Genomic DNA, 16,014 nt, shown 5'->3' with positions numbered 1-16,014 from the left:
TAAGCGTCTTTTTTTCCCCTCTCTTTGAAGCTAAGCTAATGTTGGCTGGTGCTTCATGGTTGTCATGGTAATCACAGTAAATTTGTAGCATTCTCATCCAACCCTTGGCCAGAAATACTGAATCTGAAGATTAATTTGGTGTCTTACACAAAACAGGAGTGTTGTATTGTTTTCTTTTATACTTAATAATATATCACATGCCACTCTAGTTTACAGCAGATAGAAGCTTGCAGCACTGTATCCACAAAATCCCTCACACATGCAAGTCAAGGTCAGACAACTATCCCTGGCGTCACGAACACCTGAGATGCGTTGACAAATATAGTCTATCTACATTCATGTGAATGCCATTTCTGCGGCGTACTACAATTTATCATATCAGATCTCCTTTGTTGTCAGTAGAGCAGCTTGTTCTGTCAATGTACGCCAACTAAGTCACAGCTGATTGTGAGAAAAAATCCTGGTCTCTTTCTGTCCGATATCTGCTGCATCATTTCATCGCCCTCTTTCTGCTGCTGCCAGCACATTCTCCCCTACGTGTGGTTTGATCCAGAGAGGGCAACAGCACTGCATCAGCATGGTGTGAGAGAGCGTAATTATGTGTTTGATGGTGTATAAAAGTCTGAATACTGTCTCTCACAATCAGAACACTATATTACAGTCAGCATATTGTGTCTTTCACGTTAATTTTAGAACAGCCTTATTCATCAGCAGAGGCCAAAGGCAAGGTGGAGGTCTGGAAACACTCTTATTTCTTAGCAGGATTAAGCAAAAAATAAATAAAAAATGCCAGCCTGAATTTCATAAAAGTTGCTTGACAAGTTGAATATGGGCACAGGGAAAAACCCGTTATTTGCAGATACCAAATATGTCTTTGGCACTCGCATAGGCACAGGATGTGTTTTCCAAGGTTCTTCGCAGTTACAGTTGGTTGTCTAGAAATTTGAGCTTACACAGGTGTGAGACTTTGAGCTCACACCAACTTCAAAGGCTGTTGGAAATATTGACATATTTACTGAAACCCACATAAACTACCCAGATCCGGAGTGTTCTTATTTTTAGAGAAAAGGCATTTCAGAAAATGCTATTTTCCAAGTGAATCCATTTTTCCAAGTATTGAGGGATGAATGTGCAGATTTGGATGAATTGGTTACAGAAAATATTTATTTTATTTGTAAAATGATTGCAAATATAACTGTTATTTAATGTAATACAATGGTATTCTCTTTATGTTATTACATAAATATTTTTTTTCTGCATCCAGATTTCTTAAGCTCAAAATCCTAAAGATTGAGTAGGTTCAAACCTATCTTTCTTATGCTCTGTAGCACTTTTTAAGCATCAATGCAACGATGCAATGGCCAAACAAACAAGCAGAACAAACCAGTTGATAGTATTTGTCCAAGATGGAGCAGTAAATCAGAGGAAGCAGAAGATTACTGGATGGAATAAGGGGACTGTAAGATGTTGGTGGTCATCAACCCGTTTACAATTCCTCTAGAAATTCCCATCACCTACTTGAGGCGAGACTTGCGGCTCTGATCTAAACACAAATGACCTACTTTGTCAAACCCACAGTCCCTTGTGACAGTACATTTGAGAGGAAGATGTTCTGGTATAACGTAGCAAATTGCATGGAAGTAGTGCAGCAAGGCTTGAAAGAGAAAATCTTCCCAGGGGAATTTGCAAGCAGGGGCTTTGCAGGAACATCCACAATAAAACCACATAAGGACCTGGGGATGAAAGTATAAGTAAACCATCAAGACAACATCAGAGGTGGCAGAAAGCTGCAGTCAGCAGCTGCAGTAGAAAAGAAATGATCAATGTTGGGCAGGAAAGTGAGCAGACTGTGGAAAACCTGGGGTAGATAGTTGTAGGATCCCAGAACTCACAGAACACCGAGGATGTTGGGACACCCACTGACATCCCAAATAACAGGTTTTCATAGCTCCACAACCCTCCAACAGGTGCTGCCAACTCTGAATGATAGAGGAAGGGCAAGTTAGCACATCTGTAAACAAATAGGCCTCACCTGCTGTCTTTTATTGTTTCATTTCAGATCTAATGTGGTTGAATAAACAGTCGAAATTCTAAAATTTATGTCAAAGGTTTACATAACCTATCAGTAAAAGTAGTTAGAGTGTTCAGCTATATAATACACATAGAGGCAGTCAGAAATCCACCTGCACGCACTGTGCACACAATGATGTGAAAAAGCATTGACAGCATTTCGAAAGTTTTTTTTTGCGTTTTTGTTTCAGATCCAATGAATCTCAATATTAGACAAAGATGACCTGAGTAAATGTTGATTCAGTTTTGATATAACGGGAAACGGCTGTCCTGACCTACCTGGTCCCATGTGAAAAAGTCATTTTCTCCTAAATCTGGTTGTGCCACTCTTGGCACCAAGAACTGTTTGTTTGTTTGTTTGTTTTGTTTATTTTAATTTTTTTTTACCATGAGGCGAATGTCGTAAATTTGAGGTATTTAAACAGGATTTTTATTCAAACTGGCTGTATGAGATGAAACTGCTTTAAAAGGTTTCTAACATAAACTTGATCAAATGTGGGAATCCTTCCATAGACCTCAGTTCTTCTCTTAACTTACCTGACTTCCATTCGTCGTTCTGATATTTACTGAAAAGTAGTCACATGTGATGTCAAAACAAAAAAAACAAAAAAACAAAAAACAAGCAAAAAAACAAAAAACAAACCCATGTTACACTTTCCATTGCACTGCACAGCGCGTTTTTTGGGTGTTGGGATTTCCTGTCCCATAACACAGAATTTGTCCCTGCGCCATCTGCTCCGAGTACATCACGCGTGGTGCAACACATTGCGTCACAGCGTGTTCATAACGTACCCTCCTGCTGTGGCTAAATACGAATGGGGAAGTCAGAGTTTACACGGTGCAATTGAAGGCAACGCGGGAGAGAGAGGGAGAGAGAGAGATTCGTTCATCAGCTCCTTTTCCGTCTCTGGTCACTCGCTCTGCCTCCTCTGCCGTGTCACCGGAGATAAAAAGAAAAAAAAGAAAAAAAAGAGGAAGGAATATGGTTTCGTGTGACGCTCCTCCCGTTTCAGCAGCGCTGCTGTAGCGGATCTGTAGCACGAGCAGGAGGCTGGGGCTCGGTCCGGCGCAAACCCCCTTTATACCTGAAACAACCGCCTTCCCCGTTACCGAGCAGGCTGCAGGAGCACTACCAGCACACCGGGACACATAAATGGGTAAGGTGACGCTTTTTTCCTCTCTCTCTCTTTTTATTAGCTTGTTCTTTGTAGAAATTCCCAGAATAGCCTCCAGTGCCTCTGCGCATCTGGATGGGGACAGGAATCAACCTCCGGTCCAGATGCGCGCAGGGTTCAGCCTCTCTCCTTCCTCCCCACCTCACCTCCCCTGACGTCGCTCCATGCATAGCAGGGCTGTTTCGAAGGCGACCGCAGGCTCGGGGTTGTACTCTCGCACATCAGGCTTTATTCACGATTAGAAAGCCCGCGCGTGGGAGTTGCAGCGCGTCCGCACGGGAGCGATTTTAGGAAAGCAGCGCCGGGTAGCATTGATGAGTTGCAGATGTTGACACGTTTACATTCGCTCTCTGTCTGTCTGCCCATTGTGTCCCACGAAGTCTCCCCAGCTCTGTGGATGAAACAGGCCTTCTCATCATCGCCATTATTTCCCACGGCACTGCGTTGTTGCACGCAATTCATGACTATTAATTACCCACAGAGTCCGCGGACGAGTAATCAATTACAAGTACAAATGAGCGGATTGTCTCACAGGCGTCATGCAGACTCGGAGGTTCAACTTTGGTTTCCATGCTACTTTCCCCCCTCTTTTTTAAAATCTCTAAAATAATTCCTTATATTTATTATTTGAACGGCTGACTCACAGATCAGCAGCACTCTCTACAATTCTGAGCAGTAATTAAGATATTTTGCAGATATTTTCCAGTTACATCCTATTGCTTTTAAATACTTTTTTTTTTTTTTAAATTGGAGGTCTCTCTCTGCAGGCACGTAAACAAACTACAAGGCTGACCTCAGGGGAAGCACGCTTATAAACAACTTTCAATGCTGGAATGCCAACTGGGGAAAGCAGTAAATTACCCCAGAGGCCCACAAATCCCTGTAGTCACTATGTTAAGGTGTTCGGCTTTTAAACAGATCATAAATATGGTGTAGGGGAAATGTTTACAGGTTAAGAATTCACCACTAACACGGTGCACAGTCTCTTAGTTCATTCTTTTTATAGGTTACAGGATGACTCATTCACACAAACTGCTGCTTAAAAGAGAAAAAGACAGTAAAAGAGCACACGGATATGACCTTTTTAAACCCAGTAAGCCTTATTGGTTAAATATATAACAAACCAATCTGTTGTTGTTGTTAATCCACTCAAGTTAAATTAAATAATTTTTAATCAGCCAGGACATGTTTGACCTTATAGCTGTCATTAAATCACTTTTAATTGTTCAAACATACATGCCAATTAAGTAGCATTTAAGGTGGGTTGGAGTAGGCTTCTTTTCTCTGGAAGAAGACACTGTGCTGGTAATTTTTATACAGTATTGTAGCCCTTCATCCATGGTTGGTTTTTGATTTAGCCATGTGTTAAGAGAAAAAAGCATATTCTCAGAAACTAGACAGTGTTTTTTTTTCAAAGCTTTAATAAAAAAAGGGTATGAACCTAACCTCGCCCTTAACTGAAGATGGATCGGCATCGATTTGCTGCACGTTTACAGGTTAAGAATTATTATTAAGTTAATTGGTTAATTACTCAACTCCAAGGTATTGTCCTGAACTACACCTGGAGTATTGTGTCCAGGTTTTACATTTACTTTGAACAAACACCAGGGTGGTCAAATATGAGAAACACCTCTGAATGTACAACCTGAGTGCCAACTATGGTTTTTGATGATTAACATATCAATAACAGCCTTTATTGAAGAAGTGCTAGAATGATTCAATTAGACCGAAACCTAACTCTCTGTGACCACCTGAAATGTAGCATTTTGCAAATGTTTTCTGGTTAAAAAGATAGTTAGCTGAGCAACCAAGGATATCAAGTTTATGTATATATAGTGCAGTCAACTGAAAATCCTGAGTTATGATAACTTTAGATAGCTCGCCTCTTGTACATTTTGTAGCTCAGGCCACTGGGTGTAGTTCCTAAGTGACACTGTGTGCCAAGGGACTCTAAACATCGTAAGTATTTTTAACTTAAGCACTTGAATTCGTAATGAACTCATTAGTGATGTTTAATTTGACAAACATCTAATCACCCTTGGATTGAGCAGCTTAAACTCAGAGTATGTCATCTCTTAGTTAGGTAAACATAAAAACCTACAATTTTTATAACGTTTCAGCATCAGTAAACAAGTATTTGTATATTTAACTGCGTTTATTTACATTCGTAGTTTCACTTCATATTTTTCTCTGGGCATCTACACCCCCATTCTGCAGTGGCCTTATAGTTTGAGAAAGCTTGCGTGCTTACTTGTTTGCGTGTTCCTGCACACATCGTACAAAATGAAGGCCCAGACATCAGGCTTACAGTGGATTGCAGCTTTGTGTAATGCTTCAGTTATCAGGGAAAAAATAAAAAGTGTCAGACATTCTTCTCTTTAACCTTCAGAGGCTCAAAAGTATAGTAATAAAAAGGCTTTCTTTCTTCTTTTTTTTAAAGTCTTTACATTTTGTGCATTCAACCATTAAACACAAAGACACGCAATGTGTTAATATATGCAAGTTTCACTACTGCCATTATGATACTGTTTGGCCAAGAGCTGTTTCACTTTTGTCGTCTGAAACTGAAAAGCTTTCTCTCTCTTCCTGCTTTTGTTGCCAGCATTGCTCACCTACGCTAAAACCCCAAGAGGAATGCACTTGGGGGTTATCACTGGGAGTTCTGGGAAATGAGAGCGCTGAGAAAGGGGCAGCTCGAGCTGGGGGTGAGATTAATAGATTTTTATCACAAGATGCGCTCGACAGCAGAACGATGAGCGGAAAAGCGGCTGGAATTTCTCTTTAATGTGGGGGAATTTGCTGAAGCCTGTGATCTGATCCACAGTTGGAGTGGGTGGCTTTGACTCCCAGTGGGCTCCGGTCCAGAGTGAATGTTTTACAGAGAGCAACACACAGCTGCTCTTGACATCATCAGCCACAGCAGCACTGAAACTCACCCACAACTAAACACAAGTCCGCTATTAACCAGTGAAGTGGCTACACAGCTTTGCAAAGTTCACTGTGTCTGCATGTGTTGCTTCCTCTTATCTAAACTGTCTTCAGCTTTTCGGGGTATGCTGCGGGCCCATCTCGCTTCTTGTGCGAGGGTGTATTTCTTGACCGCTTGAGTGGGAGTTTTATTTTGTCTGCAGGCTTTCAAATATTCACTCTTGTCTTCTCAAGGCTTTTTGTCAGTCTCCTTTTGCTCTGTACTGACAACGTATTACCAACTGCATGAGTATAGAACAGACAGACTACCACAGTCGATTAATCATTTCTTCTTTAAAACATCTCAAAATCGTTTGAAACTTCGGTTACTGTCACTCATGCAACGAAAATGTGCAGTTAGGAAGAGGAAGAGAATACTTAAACGTAATTATGATTTTGTCTGATATCTGCAGCTGATGTCTAAAGGCTGCAGGAGCATTAATTGTTAAGCTGTCAAAAATAGACTTCCTGTAACCAGAATCGCCTAAATTAACTGTAATTTTCACTGTTTCTCATCAAGAGTTTTATTGCATTTCATGGCACAGTGAACAATGACAGATACCCAACTAAGCCTCATGGTCTGCACTTGCATGGTGATTTATGACTAAAAGATAGCCCTTCAGAAGTCTCGGTTTCTTGCCGCTATTGTCGATATGGTCGCTACTGTCTGTTGAATTATGGTGGTTTCACTAAGATGCAGACAGATAAATAGTCACTTGTTGGGTGTTTGTAAATGATTAACCTCTGATAAAAACTGCACTGCATTATCGCCACAGGCTAAAGTGATGCTCGCTGTGTGTTTTCCCCTTATAGCTGACAGGTTATCTGGATAAGAAACATATGTTCTGTTTATTTGCAGTTTATGCTCAGCGCTGTTTTCAGAGACAGACATTGGAAATTTTTGGAAAAAGCAGTGGTTCTTGTGTGTCATTGTCTGACTGCTTTGTGTGGAGGGCTACATCTTTGGCTAGCTTTTCAGTTGCTGTGTCACATTTTTGTATTCGAGAGTGCAGTTCTAAGGTTTAGGTAATGCTGGCATCTTATTTAGTAAGATGTAACTATATACTCTCTACAGAGGTAGCATGTTAGTATTTCTCTTATTGAAAAAACTGGAATGCAGACCTCATCGCTGAGAAGTCCAGTTCTGCAATTCATATTAGGAGAAGTGACTTGTAGTAGATGCCTAGTTGTCAGGTAGAAAGCTAGCTGTCACGCAGAGCTACCATGCAGCTAATACTTTAATGGGTGAGATAAAAAAAAGTAGTTCTTGTAGTGGGAAATAACCAATCCAGTCCAAAAGTATTTCTCTAAATGTGCTTTTTAACACTCTTAATGTGGAAGTCTATGGGTATTTACAAACTGGTCTCAAGTGGCTATTAGAGGAACTGCAGTTGTTGTCACTGATAAACATGTGCCACTTAACGCCATGTAACACATTGCTGCAAAAACAGCAGCAGTGTTATCTTTTATCATCGCTCTCATGGGCCATCAGACGAGCTCCCTTCATTGCCCTCTTGGCTCATTAGTTTTCTTTTCCCAGTCAAGCAAAAAACATGTATTGTTTCTAGAAAAGTGACAAAGGAAATCTAGATAAAGCCCTATTTTTTGAAACAATGATTCAAGTTCATATTCTGACTTCCTGCTTTTGAGACATATCAAATTCATCTTTAGAAAAACATACACGTGCATTATAATTCCCAAATTGTATAGCTGCACCAACACAAGCAAAAAAATCTAACAAAGTTAGGTGTAATCTTTGTGCGTGTGGTATTACCAAGGAATTTTTATCTCAATATGTTATCTTTACAAGTCATTGCCGACATTTGAAACATGTCCTTGCTATCTCAATCCTCCTCACATCTCAGCATGCCATCCAGAGGTCAAACGAGGCGACTCCTAATGGGCTCTTTAACTAAAATACCCCCTGCAGCTGCCTGTATTCTTTTGGTTTTGGTGTTTTGGTGTTTACATATCTAAATACCCAAACCAATGATGTGTTACTCTAATGGGAATAAACAGTAGCTTTGCTGGGTCCTTTTAGTGCCACGGATTTAGCACAGAGGGCGGTGCATAAAGAATGTGTTTGTGGTACTGAAGGACTGTGTGATCCAGAGTAGCAGTGTGGTTTTTTGATGGGTTTCTTAATAGAGTTTGCACAATAATAAGGAATAAACATTATTAGACTGTGAGTGACAACTGGAACAATATATCTAATTTAGTGAATTTCCCTATTACGCCTTCTTACCTCATCTCTCTTTCCTTTTTCACTGTTTCCTGTCCGAGTCCGTCAACAGGCCCAGTTCAGGATAACCTCTACAAGTTCCGACTGGGCTAATTGGTGATCAGGACTTAAGCTAGTTCAGACCCTGAAGTTCCTCAACAAAACAACAAACAATTTCACCATTTTGCTTGCATATGCAAGAAAAATGGTGAAATTGTATGAACAAAACAAAAAGGCATAGCCAAAGATAAAAAAAGATGAAATAAAAGACAGAAAAAGGGAGTAAAAGGATGGTGGGTAAGGCACTTCTCTCTGATTGGTATGTGTGTGTGTGTGTGTGTGTGTGTGTGTGTGTGTGTGTGTGTGTGTGTGTGTAAGTTTGTGTACGTGAGAAAAATATCTTCTTCCCCCTTTCTTTTTTATGTGCTAAAAAAATAAAAGACAAGAGCCGAACATGGGATCACGAGGTAGGCCGTAACAGTGGACCGTAATCAAGACACAACCACACAAAGACCTGTAGTAAAAAAAGAAGGAAAGAAGGCAAACCACACACACAAACACACAGAAGAGGGGGATTATAAATGGATAATGTTTAAGGAGTGAGGAGTGGGATAATTAATGTATCGTTAAGCACTCAGCTTTTGTATAAACAAGACAAAGGGAGCCGAAGACAAAACCCGCCACATCCACAGCCACAGCCTGTTTACCCTGCCGCCATCTGGCAAGTGAAACACAAGTATCCGCTGCCGAAACACCAGACTTCGGAGCGGTTTCTATCCCCGTGCTTTGAGACTGCTGAATTCACCTCCCACACTTCAATACGGAAATAGTCTTTTTTTTTTTTAAAACAACTTAATTAATAATTCAGTTATCTTTATTTTCATCTGTGTGTAGCAAATCAAAAGTGTCTTATACAATCTATCTTTGTGTAAAGATCATTAAGGAAATCTTGAACTTGAATCTGCTTCCTTTGCTGCTACATCAAGGCTTTTTTGTACTGCATTACATTCAGATTTTTTTTGTTATTCCAAATGTCGCCCTCAGATTGCTCAATTATGGAGTGTTTCCACCCTTCAATAATATGCGTACGTATTTAATTTTATCAAGTTAAAGTTGTTTCCCTTTCAACACGGTGGGGACTCAAATCCCAGCAGATAACTTCCTCTAGCTCTGTGTGTACGCAGGGATGTCAGTGTGCAGGTATACAGCTGCCTGAATTGGACTTAACTGAGTTAAGCCCTGTACGCGGGACTGAGTGATCTCCTTTGCACCTCAGCTGCTGTCGTGCAGTTTTCTGTGTGCCACAGATAATCAATCCAGGCTGTTTGCTTTGTAAGCTCATATCTCCACTGGAGGACTCTGCTCTTTCTGCATAGCTTCACATGTGACGGCTCTTCCTCGGAGCCCATTTGGCGTTAACGTTGTGTCACTTTTAACTTGCACCCATCTTTGCACTCGGTGATGTGCAGAGCCACAAGCTGTCGCCCTCTTCAGCGGGGCTTGGTGGGTGTACTGCAGTGCCTTGCCCTGTTCTGCCACTCAGTTCTACTGTAATGCAGTTTGCAAGACAACTGCCATGAGCTATCAACTCACAGAGCGCACTTCTCCTTACTGAACAACCTGCCACTTCCCCACAAACATTACAGCTGAGATTAGTAAAAGAAAAACACGTCCACGTCGCTGTCTCAGCTGCGACTAATCTGTAGAGCTACCTCAAGCCAGAATCATATCCCCCCATCTGAGCAGCAGACCAACTTGGACTACAGTCGTCTGTTGTGTCTCGTGGATGCCTTCCTCCTTCCTCTCAGTCACACCCTGACCTTCCACTCGGCAAAAGAAGTGTCTTAGTTGGTCTGGTGTAAACCTTTTATGCATTTAATGCTATATATATATATGTGTGTGTGTGTGTGTGTGAGAAAGAGGGTGTTGGGGGGGTGCAGTCCTTCTGAGTCATAGCAACCCCCTTATACTCTTGTTCCCATGGTTACCGAACCCCTGAAACTCCCCTATTGCATCCCCTCAGTTTGCTGCCTACACGGTTTAGGCCTCAGCAGCCGGTGCGTGTGTGGGTAAGTGTGTGTAGAGAGCTGGCCTTAATAAGCAAAATGTGATATGACACATAAGTGCATTTTTTACAAGTATTAACAGCTGCACAGGCAGTCACAAGATGCTTCTGAGTGTGTGAAAGTGTGAGGTAGTGTGTTAGATGCTTTGAGGAAACTAACATAGTGTGTGTGTTATATGTTTTTATGTTACTGTTTCAAAGTTAACGATCTCAGAGAATTGGGTAAAAGATATTTTGCCATATTACAGTCTTCAGTATGCCGTGCATTTTGACTTATTTATATCTTGACATCTGAGTGCTTCCTGTCAGTGCACAGCACAGGCGTGTTTTTTTTTTCAAGATTTCTTTAATGGGGTGGTGAGAACAAAAAGCCTCAAAAACCTCAAACAAAACCCTTCAGTGGATATACATTACAAGGATGTAACAGTATGGCACTGAAGTATACGAGTCATCAAGGTTATGTAGCTTATAAGATTCAGTCATGTTTAAATCTGTTGAGTGGTAGAACTTCCTGTGTTGTATCAACTTTACCTTTGGAAACTGTGTAAGGTGGGCAGTGGACCAAACAGCTGTGATACATATTAGTTTCCAGAACTGGGTAATATATAGTTTATATAGTTTTTGTCTAATTAGCACATTAAGTGAGTAAAGTAAAGCTTACTTGTAAAGCACTTTTGATGGACACCAAGAGAAAAAAACAAACAATAAAACCAATAATTTTTTAAAATCAGCTTTTAATAACTTATCTGAATCAATGAAACAAAGAGATGAGAATAATTTGTAGTACAGTTTGGAGCTACGGCCCCAAAGGCCCAATCTCTGTGTTTGTTTTAAAATGAGTACGATGCACCAGCAGTAACCTCTGCTCCGAAGACTAAAGGGATCAGCTGGAAGAGTAGACCAATAAAAGCTCTGAGATATACTGAGGTCCTCACCATTCAAAGCTTTAAAGGTTAAAGCAGTAGGTTTAAAAGGAACTCTAAAGCTGACAGGAAGCTCCGATCTTAAAATCTGAAGGATCTTAGGTTTCGTGTTTATTTTATCTTATATGCCGTTGCTTTACATTGTTTTGATATGTTATATTTTAATTTTTTGTGTTTTATTGTGAAGCACTGTTTGATTTTTTGCTGTGCCATATAGGGAAGTTTTACTTACTTACTTTTAGATTTTGTCCAATTAGCACAAGAGGTTTGGTAGGACACAATTTTGTTAGAGGCTGCAGGAATTTTTTTTCTCCACTTCCCTCTTGCTCAAATTAAAACACCCCCACTGACTCAAAGGGAATAATTACTGTCTTCGAGTTACTTTTGAGTCATCTGCAGGAGGGTTCATCTGAAGTGTTTACAGGACACCGAGCAGAACTGTGCGGGAACTTTTTGACCATTTTTATACCCACAAGGAAGAACTTGCAAGCCAAAGTAAAGGTCTAAAAAAAGCGAAGAACACTAACTTAAAGTGTGTGCGTGTTTTTTTTTCGCCTCACTTTTGGCTATTGTGGCTGGATGGGTCATGCTGACTTTTTACTCTCCACTTCTTTTGGGAAATAAGTAGTCTCAGCTTTCGGTCATTTTTACATGACTCATTTTAAACATTTAGTGAGTATAGACACAAAAACAGATATTAGCTGCCTTGAACAGCCAGTGTCCTGATTGCAATGGGGATATCTATTTTGGGGCACTAGACCTAATCAGGCTACATATTCATCTGTGTGGGGGTTTGTTTGTGAGTGTGAAGCTGTAGATTGCTCTCCTTCTGGTGTATGCGTGCTGAAGGAGTCGCAGGAAACAAGATATCGTGATTTGAAATTATTTTATTTAGGAGATTTAACAAGATCTTGTGAAGCAAAACACCAAACTGTTGTCTTGTAAGATGTTTTTCATGTTTGCATCTTGGTTTCCATTCGTCTTAGCTTCTCATGTGCAGACCAGTGATTTTTGGTTATAGTGGCCACTGATTTTTACTGTTTCAACATTATTTTAGGCCACAAGCTGTCTCTTATAGTAATTTCTATGTGTAAAATCACTCTTTCTATCCAATTCCTGTCCAAGACCTATCCAAAGAAGGAGAGTGGAAAGCTACGTCCAGATAGGTTAAAATTAGCCAAAAGTGTAATTTAAAATGCTTAAATGTGGCGTATTTGCGAAAAGCTATTTCAGCATATGTAAAAACTGAATATGCAACGTTTTCTGCACTTTCTGTAAAATGTATTTACCGAGAAATACTGCTGCGTTTTCAGTTTGTGGTGTCGCTATGTGGTAAGCCACGTACATGCAATGTGTGAGTGAGAGCGCTTTATATTTTTTATTCCGGCTTTTATGTTCCTGACAGTGAGAAGATAGTGACAGATGTGTTCGACATTTCCTGAATAAATTTTGTTTGTTTGTGAGGTATTTGTGGCGAGGACAGGTGGCCCGCACAAACAGTTTGTGTCGGCAGAAAAGCAGCGACTGGCAAAGGAAAGGATGATAAAGGGGATAAACAATGCAGGTTTTTAAAATGCAAAAGCAGCTCGATTTGCATTCGGTGTTTCAGAAGCACACACACACACACTTTGGTTTGTTAACAACTAAATGCTACAGGACACCTTTAATTGGCGAGTCCCTTTTTTCCCCTCCCAGGGAATGAACAAGTGTTTTGGAGTCAAATTCAAAGATTTGTGTTCTGCTTTCACTTTCAATTAATAAAGAAAACCTTGATAATCATCGAAATGACTGGAGCAGAGACAAATTATAGAACAGTGTGGTGTCTCTGCAGTGTGATTTGATCTTCAACTCTCTCTTTTGCCCTCTGCACACAGTGGAAGCCGTGGTGGAGTTTGATTATGAGGCTCAGCAGGACGATGAGTTGAGCCTGACGGCGGGTGACATCATCGTGAACATACGGCGAGATGAAGGAGGATGGTGGGAGGGCGAGCTGGGTGGACGCAGGGGGCTGTTCCCCGATAACTTTGTCAGGGTGAGTAACTGCAAACAGTCCCCGCCACCTAGATGTCTTCTTCCCTCATCCTGAAAGACTTTGGAAACCCACATGAGACCCTCCACCAATAGCAGCGGAGCAGACATGTAGCTGTGGCGGGTTTTGGGTGTTTGTTTGTGTTGCTATTTTTGGGCAGCTGAACACACACTCGACATTTCTGCAACATTATACTCTTTGTAAAGTGAAGTAATCTAAAATTAGACATAAGGTTAGGTCAAGCTAAGAAATAAGATGGAGCGTGTGGTTAGAATTTGCTTCTACCTTATATTTAGAAAACGATAATATTGGTTTCACATACAAAATACTGAGTGATGACAAATGAACAGGAAAGCCAGCAGAAAATGTCTCAACAAAGGATTTTCGGGATGGCGGTGGAGTGCAGATCTGCTTAGCGTATGAGTCACATCATTTTTCATGCTCACCATCAAACCATTCAGCTAACACTCATTCTCACCACTGAAGCGGAAGCAGTGAAATAAATGTAATTCATCCCCAGACTGAATGTCAAAAAATAGCATGCAGGGAGTGTCTGTTGTTTGGATTAAACCAGTAAACTTTTGCAACTGTTCTGTAATCCCAAAGTGTTACTTCACAGATTGCGTTGTTATCTGCAACAGACAATGCAATCAGAAAAGCAGAGGAAGTAATAAAGTAACATAAATCAAGATCTCTTGCAGCTGACACTGAATCCCTCCAGCTTGCAGATGTGCAGTGGTCATTAGTTGTTACTGCCTCAGATGAACCAGCATGTCCCAGGTGTATTCAGTAGGAGGCATATTAGGATTAAATTCTGGCCAGGGAATGACTGTGCTACTCTGGCAGTGTGTGTGTAGGCAGTGTAGGAATGTTTGGGTCTGGGAATGTGCTCTGATGGGCAATCATGCCAGCATCCAACACACTTTAGTCTTCTTCAGTCAGTCGTAGCATGGTGGCAGTGATAACAATGTTGTGCATGCAGTGTTTTCTGGTAATAGTAAATTTAAAGAGAGTTTCTTTGTGTTTGGTTTACAATTACCAATCTCCCCCCATTGATTAAAACTAATTAACTGGAGTTGGGGATTGAAGTGATGTACTGAGAAATGGATTTAAATGGTAAATGGCCTGTATTTGTATAGAGCTTTACTTGGTCCCTAAGGGCCCCAAAGCGCTTTACACGTTCAGTCATTCACCCATTCACACACTGGTGATGGCAGCTACATTGTAGCCACAGCCACCCTGGGGCGCACTGACAGAGGCGAGGCTGCCAGACACTGGCACCACCGGGCCCTCTGACCACCACCAGTAGGCAACGGGTGAAGTGTCTTGCCCAAGGACACAATGACCGAGACTGTCTGAGCCGGGGCTTGAACCGGCAACCTTCCGATTACAAGACGAACTGCCACTCTTGAGCCACAATCGCCCATTTAAAACAAAGTAACAGTAAAACTGTTTAGTTGTTTACTGTTATTGGGAGTTAAAATGATTAGTTAACGAATGAATTAGACTTTTATTGTAAAAGTTATTTAAAAATAGTTTAAAAAGTTACTGATGTTATTCTGTTCTCTTATTGTCTGATTGATGACAGGCAGCTGATATGTTAGACACAGCTCAGCCACTAGCAGCAGAGCTTCCAGGTCTACCCAACAACCACAATGGGGTCTGAGAGGGTAGTTGAAAGCAAAATGGCAAGCTATGCGTATGATTCAGTGTAGCGTGGCCACAGAGGTCAGGTTTCACGGTTACAAATATCTTCAGACCTCACCAGGTTGAAAGTGAGAAAGTTTATTGGCGATCACAAAGTTCCCCTGGCGCAACAAATCAAATAAATTCAAGTATCTCAAAAATGTGAATGTCAGGTTTTCATTTATGATGGTAAATCTTTCTGTTTTGCAACCACTGCTCGGATGAAACGAGGCAGCTGAAGATATTGCTTTGGACATTCTCACTGTCTGGAACAACAAATATTTGTCAGAAAACTTTTAAAAGACTAGCGTCATCTGCTTTTTCTGTGGTGGAAAATGTGCCTGCGAGCCAGCTTCTGCTCCGAGGTCTTCTACTTTGAGTTTGTTGGCTCGGTGATCGGAATAGATCGAACACAGTTGTAGGTATATGATTCAGGAATGAGGAAATTCTCACAAAAAGTTTCTGGTGTGTAAAATAGTCAGTGTGTGGTGACAATAAGAAGGAAGTACCTTGCTCACAGTCTCATGAGAGGAAGTAGAAAAGTGCTACAAACCAAGGGTAACAGGACTCAGCAAAGAAGTGCATCTATTGTCAGGCTGTTCTCTGTGCAGTCAGGCTTCATTTGTGCTGACTGAACGTCAGCGCTCGCATTCACTGTCAGAGAGCCGGACAATGGGCCTCCAGAGGCTTCGCGTGGATGTTGTGTGTGTGTGTTTGAGAGAGTGTGACAGAGTGAGGCTGTGAGTAATCCAGTAATACCAAACTGGTCTGTCACAAGACTGCAGTTATGGGAATAAGTGACTCTAAGCTTTGCCATGTGGAGGAATGTGTGTGTATGTGAAGATCTGTGTGTAAGGAAGTGGAGGATGTGGACACAC

The 16,014-nt window shown here is 41.1% G+C and overlaps 1 protein-coding gene across 1 annotated transcript in view; it reads left to right on the top strand.

The window, feature by feature from the left end:
- The first annotated feature begins 2,932 nt into the window (after positions 1-2,932).
- sh3kbp1 (SH3-domain kinase binding protein 1) overlaps positions 2,933-16,014 on the top strand; it is a 45,551-nt gene continuing 32,469 nt past the window's right edge. The window contains exons 1-2 of the mRNA XM_085362804.1: positions 2,933-3,227; positions 13,296-13,453. Coding sequence (XP_085218930.1) covers positions 3,224-3,227; positions 13,296-13,453 — 162 coding nt within the window. The 5' untranslated portion in view covers positions 2,933-3,223. The remainder of the gene's footprint in view (positions 3,228-13,295; positions 13,454-16,014) is intronic.

This window comes from Diplotaxodon limnothrissa, linkage group LG9, assembly GCF_057381915.1.
Source record: "Diplotaxodon limnothrissa isolate DT_005_m linkage group LG9, D_limnothrissa_male_GT1.1, whole genome shotgun sequence".
Lineage (NCBI taxonomy): Eukaryota > Metazoa > Chordata > Actinopteri > Cichliformes > Cichlidae > Diplotaxodon > Diplotaxodon limnothrissa.
Note: the sequence above shows the minus strand (reverse complement) of the source record. Positions and strands in the feature narration are given on the sequence as shown.